At 40.5% G+C, this 14,144-nt stretch overlaps 1 protein-coding gene across 2 annotated transcripts in view; it reads right to left on the bottom strand.

Moving 5' to 3' along the window:
* Window positions 1-14,144, bottom strand: part of SOS1 (SOS Ras/Rac guanine nucleotide exchange factor 1) — a 66,399-nt gene that overhangs the window by 14,534 nt on the left and 37,721 nt on the right. For both annotated transcript variants that reach the window (XM_066625307.1, XM_066625315.1), the window contains exons 11-14: window positions 6,990-7,071; window positions 5,872-5,994; window positions 2,517-2,620; window positions 122-344 (exon numbers count right to left, since the gene is read on the bottom strand). In XM_066625307.1, coding sequence (XP_066481404.1) covers window positions 122-344; window positions 2,517-2,620; window positions 5,872-5,994; window positions 6,990-7,071 — 532 coding nt within the window. The remainder of the gene's footprint in view (window positions 1-121; window positions 345-2,516; window positions 2,621-5,871; window positions 5,995-6,989; window positions 7,072-14,144) is intronic.

The following is a 14,144-nucleotide window of genomic DNA, read 5'->3' as shown; positions in this document are numbered from 1 at the left end:
GTCTCCAAAGATGCAATATAAATAAGCTTTCTAGTAAGAATAGCATGCAGAACAGGATAGGAGAATACATTGCTCATGTATCATAGTGCAGGAAAGAACTGTCTCAGAGAAAAAAGCCTACCTGTAAAGTTCAGATTCAAGTAGTGTGAGCTGTCGAGCAATTTCTATTGGGTGTAATGTGAGCAGGTCAAATGTATCAGTTTGTCCTGGCCTGCTTATATGCCACTCAGTTGGAGGTGGTGAGCTTTCAAATGTAATGTTGTGACTTGGCCCAATGGCTTGTGCTTGCTTTTTCCTATGGATTATCTTTGTGATGGACTCGACCCATTTCTTCATAGCTTTGCCTGGAAGTGAAAAAATCATTCCAGCATTGTACACAGTTTAAAAATGTATCAAGCCACTAGCAAGTTCCAAGAATGGATCACACTTATGGTCATTTACATATGGGATGAGAGGGAATTAGTGCAATTGCTACATAAAACCAGAGACCTATCTAGTTCAACACTGTAAACAGGTAGCATGCCAGGTGCACCCAGGAAGCTCTTGCAGGGCATGATACATAAAGTATACTCTGATCATTGGGTGCCAGGGACAAAACATACATTGTTTATTTCGTTATCATGGCTAATCGACCTGGACAATCCTATCTTCCATGAACTTATGCTTATTGAAATGAATGGTCACCATTATGGATTTTCAAATTCTACCAAGTTAATTGGATTGCATGAAATGCTTTTTCATCTGCACATTAAACTGTCAGTTTAATAATAACAACAACAATATTAACTAGGTATTTATATACCGCCTTTCTGGTCATCGGATTACTCCTCTGACTTTATTCAAGGTGGTTTACATAGACAGGAGTTTCTGAATCCCTCAAGGGGATTTTTACAGTCATAGAGGTTCTCTCTTTCAAGAACCAACATTTCAGAATGGATCTTCCTGGTTTGGTCTCACTTCTAGCCTCCAGTTCTCCCTGGAGAACTGCTGTTCTCCCTGCTGTTCTCACAAGCAGCTCCATCTCTCACATGGAGGGCAGCCAAGACGCTTCTTGCTCTCACCAAGAGCAGGTGGAATCACTCAGCTCGGCTTGTAAGCTGCTTCAAGGTCTCGCCATTCTCAGTCGTTCAGGGAGCTGCCTGTGTCCTCGAACTGGCAACCTTCTGATGTTATCTTTGGGTTAACGGAGGATCCCAAGTTCATTGGAAGACTCCTATTCTAGCAGGGTGCGGTCTACTTTGAGAGGATAATCTTCAAACTATTCATGATTTTACGAAGTTCTGAAATGTCCTCCTATACTTTTACCCTCCAAACCAGCCATTTTCAACTGGTGTGCCACAAATGGTCTGCAGGTGTGCCATGGGAATTATTTATTAGTAGGACCACTGGGGGATGTGAGCCCCCCACCAGCAGTGTGGTGTGCCTTGTCAATTGCCAAAAAACTGATGGTGTGTCTTGACAATTTTAGTATTTTGTTAGTGTGCCGTGAGATGAAAAAGATTGAAACTCACTGCTCTAAACAAAAAGCTCTAACCTTTGTAGGCTATTGGTAGGAAATATGCTCCAAACCCCAGCTCATTTTATCTGTCTTTTCCATACTCTCTCACTCTATTATAACATTTTTGACATAGAGTGCACTGAGCTATGCACAATATTCTAAAGAGAATGTTTAGATATGTATAACAGATTTGTATAACATGCAAATTTAACATAATCACATTTCAAACCAAGGCACTCGATATCAGAAAGAATGTGTTCGGAAATGGAAGTTCTTGTTTGTCACAGGAATAAAATAAAAGCATGGCAAAAGATTAAAAAAATCCACCTTTATCTTCAATAAAGGCTATGTGGCCGGAAGGATTTTTTTGGTATGTGATTGATCCTGAATGTAGATGTTTATAGCAGGGTGTCCAAACTTTTTGGCAGGAGGGACACATCACCTCTCTGACACTGTGACAGGGGCTGGGGAAAAAAGAGTTAATTTACATTTCAAATTTGAATAAATTTACACTGCTTCATCACAGACATGAAACAGCAAGCAGTGGAAGGAGCCCTCATCCCACAGTTCGTATGAGAGGTTGAACAGTTGCCCTCATGCTGAGAGCAGTTGCGTCAGGCCAGCATGGGCTCCAGCAAGTCTTCAGAGGGCCAGAGTTCATTGGACACTGGGGGCTCCCAGCAGGCCGGACTGGGAGTCTTTGAGGGCTGCAAGTGGCCCCAAGGGCTGGGGTTTGGGCACCCCTGCTCTATAGGACTACAAATTCTTTAAAAGAAGATGTTATACACTGTTGGTTGTCTGGACTAGGATTTGTATCTTAAGATGCCATTGGTTTTAATTATTTCAACTATTTTGTATAGCTTTATTGCACTTTCTTGCTGTATGCCACCTTGACCATCACCTTTGGGTAAAAGCAGTTGACAAATATAAATAAGTATGTCAAGATATGTTACTGAAAGGGCTTAAAACCAAAACAAAGAGAAAGATTTAATATTACATATTTGCTGTAATCAAATACCTCTGACTGTGCCAATGAATTCTTCCAATCGTTGCAAAAGATCCACATCTCTTTCAAAATCATAGAAGTGATGTTCCACCCAGTGTCGGCATACATTTAACACCCTACAATATTGAACAGAGATATTGTACACTTTTTTAGAACAAGGCTGATTCAAATGATATAATATACCAGAACAAGCCTCTTTCTAGAGCAGGGGTCTCTAAACTTTTCGGCTAAAGGGCTGCATCAAATAGCTGGCACAGTGTCGAGGGTCGGAAAAAAAAATTAAATTTAAAATTTAAATAAATACATTAGAGATGGAACTTAGATGAATGAATAAATGAATGGGCTCAAATGTCCAGGACTTCTTCAAGCACGAACACAGCCCAAGAAATAGAACACACACTTAAATGGACCCCCATTCCCCCAACCCACAAGCACAACTCTGGTTGTGTTTGATCAACTGGGCCAGAGGCTCTCAGGGGATCAGAGGCTGGCCGCGGGCTGGATAGAGGCTCACTTTGGGCTGCATCTGGCCCCTAGGCCAGGCTTTGGAGACCCCTGTTCTAGAGCAATGCAATGGTACACTCTTCCAGGGAGGCACCAGAAAGTTGTAAGTATGTTTGCCAGGCACTGGACCCAGAATAGGATGATGGGTACACTGTTGTCACCTATACTCAATCTGCACCCCCATTCCTCAATCCAAGTTTAGGCAGCTGAGATAAGAGCATAGTGTGTGCAAAAGCAGGAAGTTGGTCAGATATATCAACAAGTTGGTCTTCTGTGCTATGATTACCCTGAGGCTGTGGCTTACAAATCAACAGCTATTGAAAAGCTCAAGTATATATGCAGAACATTGTGTGCGGCCCTTTTGATAATAAGAATACAAGACAAGTCCTGCTGGATCAGACCAAAGGCCTATCTAGCATTCTGTTTACCTCAGTGGTCCACTAGCTGCCTCTGGAAGCCCACAAGCAAGAGAGAAAGGCATACTTCTTAGCATTGTTCTCCTGCAACTAGAATTCCAAGGCAGATCGTTGCTAAATCTGGAGGTTGCGCATATTGATAATAATAGACTTAACCTCCATGGATTTGTGCAATTTTTTAAAGCCATCCAAGCTAGTGGTCATAAATGCATCTTGTAGCAATGAATTCCTGACTATTTATGTGTGAAGAAGTTCCTCCTTTTATCAGTCTGAATCTATCACCAGTCAGTTTCATTAGATGACTCCCTGGTTCTAGAATTGTGAGAAAGGGAGGCATGATGTCTTTCTTCACATCATGCACAATTTTGTAGGGTCTCAATCATGCCGCCCCTTAATCGCCTTTCCCTTCCTCAAGCTAAAAAGCTCCAAATGGTGTAGCCTTACCTCATAAGTTGGGGCTGGGGATAAGTTTCCCCTTAAGGCAGTTCATGGCTGAACACAGTCACGTTCTGGCAACTCCTGCAACGCCGCTGGAACCAACTGTATTGGCCTCTGCCTTTCCATTGGACCATTTCAGCGATGTGGAGAGGGGGGATTTGCTGCATGGGTAACAGCCTATCCTCCATACCTACTTTACCCAGGCTTCGCGCACTGGAGAGGACACTGTTCCAGAACCACCATTCAGAGCGTGACACCATAGTCTTCCGAGACTGAAGGATGCCAACTCAAAACCTCATAAGGAAGATGCTTTGTGATCATTTTGATTGCCCTCTTCTGTATCTTTTTTAGCTCTACAAAATTATCCTTGAGATATGGCAACCAGAACTAGAGGCAGTAACCCAAACATGGGCACTCCACAGATTTATACAGGGGTATTATAATTATGATACTTGATTCTTTTCTAATGATTGTTAGCATGGAACTTGCCTTCTTCACAGCTGCCACATTCTGGGTCGATGTTCTAATTAACCTATCCATTACAAGATCTTTCCTGATTCATCACCAACACTCTGCTCCCATCAGTGTATATGTGAAACAGATGATTCTGCCCTAATGCGCACCACTTTATACTTATTTGCATTGAACTGCAATTGCCATTTGATTGCCAATTTACTCGGTTTGGAAGGGTCCTCTTGGAACATTTTACAGTGTGCTCTGTGATTTGTAATCATCCTAAATAGTCTGGTGTGATCTAAACACCACAGTGCTTGTCTCTAACTCCAAACTCATTTATTAACAAGTTAAAAATAATGTGTGTGTCCCCAAGCCTTGGAGAAACCCCACTTTTACCACTCCATTGTGAAATTTTCCAGTTTATTCCTACTCTTTGCTTCCTGTTCTTTAAAATCAGTTACCAATCCACAAAAAGAACCTGACCTATTTATTCCATTACTGCTAAAATTTATAAATTCCATGACTTTGATAAAAGCAAAGGCTTTTTGTGAGAACCTTTATCAAAACTAAAATCCAATTTTACAATGTCAACTGAGTCATCTCTATCCAGGTCTGCCGATATTCTCATGTTAGGATTCAGGTCTATAGCTTCACATTTTCAGTAATTTTAACATTAAATGACAGCAAGTGGCATCACTACGGTTTGTGTTACCCAATGCCGGAGGCCAGCATGTCACCTTCATAAATGGACCTCCTCCCATATAGTGGGCAGGGCAATATCCTGGGCAGTGGGTGTGGTGATGCTCCATCAACCTGTCCCTATTGGTTTTTTGCTATAACTTTTGGTAGAATAGAGATATTTTAACCTGTTTGTTCCATTGTATTCTGCATGAAAATATGCATCGAATAACACAGGTCCAGCCTATTTATACACGGATTTGACTCAACGTGAACGGCCACTGCAAATGAGAAGGAATGTGCTGATCCCTGGAGAAGGGGAAAAATGCATCCCTATAAAATCAGTTTAAAAAACTGAACAGTCCTTTAACAATAGCCTCCTTAATGTGAGAGAGGGCAGCTGGCTGACGATCAATCCTTCTCTCTCCAGGCAACCCCTCCCTTCCCCTGAGCACATGAAAGAAAGGTGATCACTTTGCATTGGTGAAGGGAGGGACTGAGGGAAGTGCCTGCTTGGAGGACGACTGATTGATGGATTGTCTTCTTAATGATTCTTATCTTACATCTCAAAGGTCAGCAAGACTGTTTTTAAATCACTGGAGCAAAGAAACTTTGTTTTTTAAATTGATTTTCTATAGTGCGGTTTTTGCCATCCACTTGAGTGCTTGGAACAGAACCCATGCGAATAATGAGGCTCAACCTGTATATGATGGTGGTATTTGAAAATACGAAGATTTTAAAATTTTTGGCCAGCAGTGGTGTCACCTGATGCAGCCCACAACTCCCTAGCCACTTCAGACAGCTACTACATATTGCCAAAGGAATTGTCTGAAGTACTCCTTGAAAGAGAATACATATGAATCTATAGTACTTACCGCAGCTGTACAGGTTGTATGTATTCCTTTCTAAATCTTTTAAGCTCTGCACTAAGAGGCTGATCTCCATTCTCCATAGCTATACGGTCTGCTTCTGTTGGTTCCGGTTCTGGAATTTCAAATCTATTGCAGGGTGGTAAGGTGAAACTTAGATGACTTGTAAACAGCAGCAAGATGAGACAAATACAAACTATATGCAGTAAGAAAATGAGCACACTCAAAACACTTCATTTTCACAATTCATAAAGTCTTAAACAGGCAGAGGGGCCTTACTCCAAAATACTTATTCAATTATTTTCTTATAGCACAGCAACAAAACATGTATCATTATAAGAAAAAATTTTGAACACCTTCAGCAGCAGAATTAAAACAAGGCCACATTTTAAAGAAAACATTCAAATTCCATTCTTTCAGAGTAGTACAAATAGAAAAGATCATTCTTAACAAATTTTAATTTGTTCAAATGTTTCCAGTTGGCATAGGCAGAATATTCTTAAGTGTGGTTTCAGAGGGAATGCAAGGAAGGGTATACATTTGAAATGAGTCATCTACCTACTTTGAAAAGAAGTAACAATACATATGTTACATTAAATATATAAACATATGCATAAATAAACCATTTCACACTTGATAAAAGCATTCAAGTGCTGCTTCCTCATTTGCCTAGGAATGCATATGCAACATAGTATGGAGAATTCAGGCTTCCTCCTAAATTTGACTAAATGCTCCAAGGTTTTCACTATTTCCCAGATGGTTTTTTTCTTCAATGGTTTCAAAATGCCAATCTGCAAGGAGCTATTTCCCCAAAACTGGAGGGCACCAACAAATCACAAAATTCATTTCATCTAGTAAAATTTAAAATGCACACCAGAAGTTTCAGTTGGACAAAGGCCAACCAAGAACTGCTTCTCTTGAGGTAAAATTTTAACTAACCAGGCATATGAGACATTGTCTTTCCCTAATTACATGCATGATTTAAAAAAAAAAATTACTGAGAGGAAGAGAAACAATCCAAAGCCCTACATATTGCTACTCTTACCTGTAAAATTTAAAAAGGGATGTATGCTTTCTTCTAAGAGGAAGAAATTATAAGGAATTATTTCAGAAAATCCTCTTACCTTTCTATCAGGAGATTCAATAATTCCTGAGTCTTACAAAATGATCTATACGTTGTAAGAAATGTTCGAACAAAGTTGGGATCTAGGATAGAAAAAGATACTTATTTCAATATACTACTCAGACAGAAAGTGAGCTTCAACTTTTAACATCAAGTTTAAGCCCCCAAATGAAAGGGGTTGTACAGATGTAACCGTAGCTGCCCCTTAAACATGGTTAAGAGCTTGGGAAAAGGACATTCTTATCTGGTGGATTCCTGTTCTTCTCATAGGCAATGGAGGGGATAGTCAGCTCAGGAAAGGTCTTGTCTCTGGGACTAGTGGACAGGACTAACATGCATTTATTGGCAAGGCTGGACCTATCCCCAGATCCAATGGATGGTAAATTTCAAGATAGGAAATTAAACCAGGTAAGAGAGTAGCGTAGCAATATATAGCTGGCTCAAAACAAGAGAAACATTCCCTACAATTTCATATACTGGAGAAAGCTGGGACTGCATCATAGGAAATGTCAGACTGAGATGGTCATAATGCTTTCCTGCCTTCTAGAAAAGAAATCAGGCAAGAAATTCTCTCTTTGTAGGAGGTTGGTTATTCAGCACTAGGAGGAGAGGAGCCTTGACCACACAGCTCAATGATTCTTTGGGGCAGAATTCCTAAGACCCTGAGCAGAACAATTTGTCCAAAGCTACATAGGTTGAGGTTCTACTTAGGGACAGCCAGGGTAAGATGACAACAAACAGCTTGACCAAATTGGAGAAGAAAACTTCAATTGATTTTCTAAACCTTCAGTTTTGCTGGGGGAGCAAAGATGATATTACTGATGTTTTCCATAAATAAGAACAATCTGAAATTGATCAACTGATTGAATTTTTAAGGGAGTTTAAGATATTTCTATACTATTTAAAAAAATTCTAAAATTGAATTATATAGTGAAAGGTTTATACAGAAAATGGTTCTCTGTCACAAACAGGTTCAGACACTAGGAAAATGTCAGCAAGTAAGGGATACTATGCTGGGCTGAATATAGACAGTTCAATAGAGATTGAACTTATTAAGACTTAACAGTTTAAAGAGACTGAATAGCATTAAAAATGTTTTGGCAGCACTGTAGATTTGAGCAAATTCATATCCTTGCTGCTGTTTTTAAAGCATGATATGTGCAGGGCCATTTGAGTTGGCCAACTGAAGCCAACTCAAATTTTATCTTTCCTCCCAGAATATTTTAAGATACAGGCATGTGCCACTTAATGACAGGGATACGTTCTCTGATCTTGATTGTTATGTGATTAGGTCATTAAGTGAACATTCAGTCCAATCTATTGCCTTTGTTGTATAAACAGATACTCCCTGCCAGACACTAGCTGGCTGCACAGGCTACTGGAGATAGATTGCCTCTTCTTTGCATTAAGAGCCTGTTTTGTCAATAGACACTCTGCTGCAGGCTATGGGAGACATGATTGACTCATTTAGAACACCTTTATTGTGCTTTGACCACCATCATATATGCAGTCCGTTGATAAGCAAACAGTTGTTAAGCAGCACACGCCTGTGTTAGGATTTCTGTTCATGCTACAGATGAGGGAGGTTTTAAGAAGGATGATTAATTATAATTGGAAGGAAGCACTTTCCCACTGATTCTAACTAACTGTGCACCCCAACACCTAGGACTCTTGTAGTTTCAATTGTCAGAATTCTTAAAAGTTCAGACCATCCTGGGTGCAATACTCACAACACATCACTGTGGGAGTTAGCACAGACATAGGGCATCAAACCTGAGAAGGCAACATAGGCTGGACATCATAAATGTAGGATCTGACTAATAATGTCCCAGGTGATTTTAGATTTTTTATTTTGAATAGATGTTAGATGAATATAGAGTGCTTGTGTATGAACCAAAGAACATCACTGGAGCAGGCCAAGAAATTCTGACACAGCTGAAGTTAATTTGAAAATGTTCAATTTCAAGCAAAGCTCAACAAGCTTCAGGCATGCAAACAGGCTTTACTTGGCCTTCTAGACACCTTCATGCATTCCATGGCCATCAACTGTACCATAACATCATGGCGCCATGACCAGCCAGAGACCAGAGAGAATAAAGCAACAAGAGAAATAACCAGTCAAATAGGAAGTTCACTGAAATTTCCAAGGAAGGAGGAGGGAGTGAATTAAGGAGCAGGAAAAACAAGAGTCAATGAGAAGGGAATCCAAGACAGCCATTCATAAGAGATGGTTGACAAAATGAATGAGGAAACACAAGCCTCAGATGTTGAGTTACTCCAGGGATGGTCACTCTGATTACATGCTTGTGAGAGTATGATTTGGACAGGTTCGACGACAAAATGACTTGGCAATTAACAGAATTCTCTCTTTTGTAATCAAAATAAAACTTTCATAATACTAATACTTTTGTCTCCAGATTCATTATGGAGCAGTGACCAAACCCCGCTAAGGAAAGATCCCTAGGCTGGGCTAGAGTCTGATCACTTCTGGACCAGCTGCAGTCATTTTACTGTGACATTAGTGGCCTTTTTCCCAGGGTAATTAAATTGGATTCAGTCTTGACAAAACAGAAAGTGAAGGGGATATTTGTTATTGCTTGAACATTCTTTTCCCATCTACCCCTAGAAGTCTGAAGAGCAGCCTGGGGCAGAGGTCAGATTGGAACTTGACGGATCTAGCAAAGAACTGAAGTCATGCAATCCAGATCCCTGAGACCCAGATCCCTGAGAGAGTAACAAATGTCTGTACCTCATGTACAGGTTGTACCTCATTATCCACTGGGGTTCCGTTCGGAACCCTCAGTGGATAAAAAAAATAAGTGGATACCAAATTAGTGAAAAAATAGCTTTAAAAGCCCACTTCTGGATTTCTTGCTCCTCCATTGTCGCACCAGAATGCATTGGTGTAGAAGCTATACTGCATTCAACCACTAAATGGGGTGATAATGGAATCTAATGATATACATTATAATTATTTAACAGCACGAAGGCAGCAAATGAGATTTTGTTGCTTTTTTTTCCCTTGCCACAAGGCATTTAATGATGGACCCTGGCATGAGTGGCGGGTCAAATCAGTGGATAACGAGGCATGACCTTTACTCTACCCCATTTGGTCTGGAGAAGTAGTGGTATCCTTCATTGGGGCAGATGGTGCATAGGTTGACCAATCTTCTACAGAAGACCAATCCTGCCTCTGGGACCAGGTATGACAAACAAGATGAGATTTCTCCCTGAACCCCCATTCAACTTTCTGCACAGGATAGCAAAGGCATGGCTTTATCAGGGCTTCTCAAATTGCTGTGAAACACAAACAATTAAACAGATTGAAGGTTCGTGAGAGACCAGAAGGCCTATATGCTTCACTTGGCAACTCCACATTTTATTCTTTCTGGCAATTAGGGAAAAGAAAGGGAAGCAGCAACTTGGGATGGCTATTGCCTACAATTGAAATGGTTCCCCCATATTGCACAGCAGTAGTGGGTCTGAACACACACACACTCACTGCTGCAGCCTGAAGGATTGTGGCAGCCAAGCTTGACCCTTCAGAAATCACTAGCAGCTACAGCAGTGGTGAGAAGGTCCCAGCAAAGTGCTTGGCCTCTGACTTCCAGCTTGGGACCACATAGCTAGAAATAGCCAGTAAGAAACTTGGGATGGAGGCCCCAGTAATGTCAGCTGATAAACAAGAAGGTAATCTTTGGGACTCTCCCCTAGGATATTTGGAGGAGGAAGTGGATTGGAAAGAGCCCCCTTTCTTTGCTAGATCCGTCGTTCCAATCTATAGAAGACTGCCCAGCATATAACTCAAATTTATGTTTGATGCAGCTAGGGAGAGAAGTACAGACTTAAGAAAGGTAAGACATAATAGGATGGTCTCCTTTAACCTTGGATGTGTGAGTATCTGCTGGGGTGAGCAATAGAAACTGTTACTCATGGAAGAAGATTTGTACATAGAAGTTCCGCTAAAGAACAGCCACAACTACAGCAGCACTGCAATCTTTGGCATGAGTGGTTACATAAGCAGAGATACACTGGGACAAAGATACTGGAGTTGGGGAAAGATGATGCAGCTGTCAGATCTGAAGGGACTCTACTCATGTTTTTCTACACATCTTTTTTATTTAATGTACACAGCAAGTGAGCTTTCCCTACCAGATTCAGTTCCTACAAGTAACTTAAAAAAAGCCAAGTAGTTAGGTTAAAAATACACACAGGATGTCTGTCTGTGATAAATCCCTCTTCAATACGCCATTTTTAAAGCTAAAAGAAAAAAACATCTAAAACAATCATAAATAATTATTCCTGAATGCCTTAAGAAAGGAAATGGACGCTACGCTGACGCACAAGCATTCAACATATCAAACTCTAAAGATAGAACAGCACGGCCTGGCAAGAGAAAAAGTTGCAAGCTCTTTCAAAACTGGAAGCCCCAAATCAGGAAATGAAAGGCAACTTGCATTAAACATACAACCTTCTGATACAAAGACTATCTGGAAAGCTGCAAAGTTGCACTCAAAAAGCTAGCATTGCCCATATGGAACTCAACTATCAATGACTCATTCTGGTCACCAATTTTGCTCCCTCAGAAGCTGCTTGTTCTGGACCCATACATCATTCACTTATGCCAGTGGTTCTCAAACTTACCTGGGCTGCAACCCACCTTGTCTTTAAGGGGGTGGTGTGCGGCACTCCAACCCACCTTTGGGAGCCACCTCAACTTCATGCTGTTTGTGATCGCCTCCTAAGGCCTCCATGGGCCTAAAAAATGGCTCCAGCAGCAACTTCTGAGTCATTTCTGGTTGAGATTGTGAAACCAGAAGCAACTCAAAAGTCACTTCTGGAACCATTTCTGAGGCCTGTGAAGGCCTCTGGAGACCATCCTGGGCTGGCACAATGTCAGAGTGGCTGCTGGAGGTAGGTTAGGTAGGTTGCACCCTGGAAGTTGCTTCCAGCTGTATCTGGTTGGCTCAAATTTAGAGCCAAACTGAAGCAAGGGTGGATGGGTAAGCCCAACTTATGCATCGGGTCGCGGCCCACAGTCTGAGAAGTGCTGACAAGCAAACTAAGTATGTTACTAGCAAAAACCGCCCCAATACACCAGGGTACTTTTTTAAAGACAAAATATAGGAGAGCTTCTCTGCTAAGCGAGGCTTTGCAAACCTAAACTTTCAAATTTCTAGCTGCTCCATGCCACAGGCAAAACCTCAATATCCAGGGCAGGGGAAAAGTGAAGTATCTGCTCCCTAAGTTCCAGAGTATTTGCAACCAGAAGCCTCTTAACTCACATGAGGCAGACACAATTGTGTCTGTGAGGCTTTACAGACACAATTGTGTCTGTGAGGCTTTACAGACACATTTACCAAGTACAGATAATCACACATCTTGCACTCTAGATAACCTCAGGATTCCCTGAGCCAAATGGATTCCTTTGTTTAGAGAACTCATACTAAGGGCAATTTCAAAGCTGTAGGCAAAACCATCTTTGCAAAAATCAAGTTCATACAAAATGGGATGCCAGACACACGAACTGAGGCTCACAAGAGCTTAGGCATGCACTTGCAACATATGTTACTAACATTGGACCAACAGTGTCGGTGCAATTATTTTCAAATTTTATAACTTGGTCAAAACAGAACAGATGGCCAATGAACAAGGGATATTTAAGAAGTTTTTTTTTTAAGAATATTAACTTCCTGCTCCCATACATATAAGCAAGTGCTGTGCTGTTCAATGTAAACACCAAAAAATCAAAAATAAACTTAAACAAAGAGCTAGATTATCACAACTGCAACTATGATACAAAAGTTATTTTTCATCTAGGAATTAAAGACATTTGCATTAAATACTATCAATTATCCACCAATCAATCAATTATAGTTTTGGAGTAATTTACAACAGTCTGCACATATCATGTCACAGAGCCATCAAATGCAAATATAAAGGGCTGAAAGGCCAGATGAAGTGCTGTTTTCAAATGGAAGGTTGAAGGAGAGATGGCAAATTGACAACCAGGAAAAGAAAGGCAAGAATTTTTTTTTTCTTATATACTTGCTCGACTGTGGGAATGCTACAATTTTGAGGGACACAATAGTGGGCACAGAGTTAGGTTGCTGTGAATCTTAACTTTCATTTAAAAAAATGAAAGCAGGTTTCTGCCCTTAGGGGTGCTAAAAGTGTGTTGGTAATCCCTGCAGAAATTTCAGAAGCAAGGCAGGTGGCTGAAAAGAACTTTTAGCGGATGGGGGAATGGCTTCAGTGTCACTGTATCTATGACTAGCAAAACCACACTATATTGTACAAATTGCAGAATTATGCAAAATTTATACAGGCTATGAAATTCAGTATTTTGGGAATGGAATTTAGTTTGCCTGGGTTCAGAATTTCAATTTTTTTAAGCGCAGAGAATATAGAACTCTGGATACCTCTTGTGGCAAATCGCAACAGTAATGAAGACTACATCATGAGTGTTTTTCCTGTATTAGTCCCTGCCCTCAACAGACAATACTTGAGGAGGAAAAGATCTTCTGTAACAACCTCTCACATTTTTCTGTATATTTAACCTTTTTCTGAAAACAGACTAGTAAAGATTGACAAAAAAATTAGCATGGAAAAAGGCTAGATATCCCAAATCAGACTAAGTGCTTGTGAGTGCATCACCTCCACTGTTACCAAATGCACTTTGTTGTAAGATGCATATTAGAATCAAATATTTTAGCACTATCCTGTGAAGTGGAAAAGACTTTAAGAAGTGTAAATCTGACAAATCGTACAAAATTATTATCTAAACAAAACATACAAAATGTGGATTAATTGGATGGGAAGGTGCAATCATAAAATGCAGATCAGTGTTTCTCAAACTGTGGGTCGAGAGGCAATTTCAGGTGGGTCCCCATTCATTTCAATATCTTATTTTTAATATATTAGACTTGATGCTACCATGGTATGTGACAGCATTTGGGGGAAATGTTACAGATCTGTACTTTAAGCAAACTACTATCAATATTTTAACAATGATAGTCAACTCAGCGTGTGGTTGGTCTGTGGAACTCCGTGCCACAGGATGTGGTGATGGCATCTGGCCTAGACGCCTTTAAAAGGGGATTGGATAGGTTTCTGGAGGAAAAATCCATTACGGGGTACAAGCCATGATGCATAT

The sequence above is a fragment of the Tiliqua scincoides genome, chromosome 1, assembly GCF_035046505.1.
Source record: "Tiliqua scincoides isolate rTilSci1 chromosome 1, rTilSci1.hap2, whole genome shotgun sequence".
Taxonomy (NCBI): Eukaryota; Metazoa; Chordata; class Lepidosauria; order Squamata; family Scincidae; genus Tiliqua; species Tiliqua scincoides.
The sequence above is the reverse complement of the archived record's forward strand: the minus strand, read 5'-3'. Positions and strand labels throughout refer to the sequence as shown.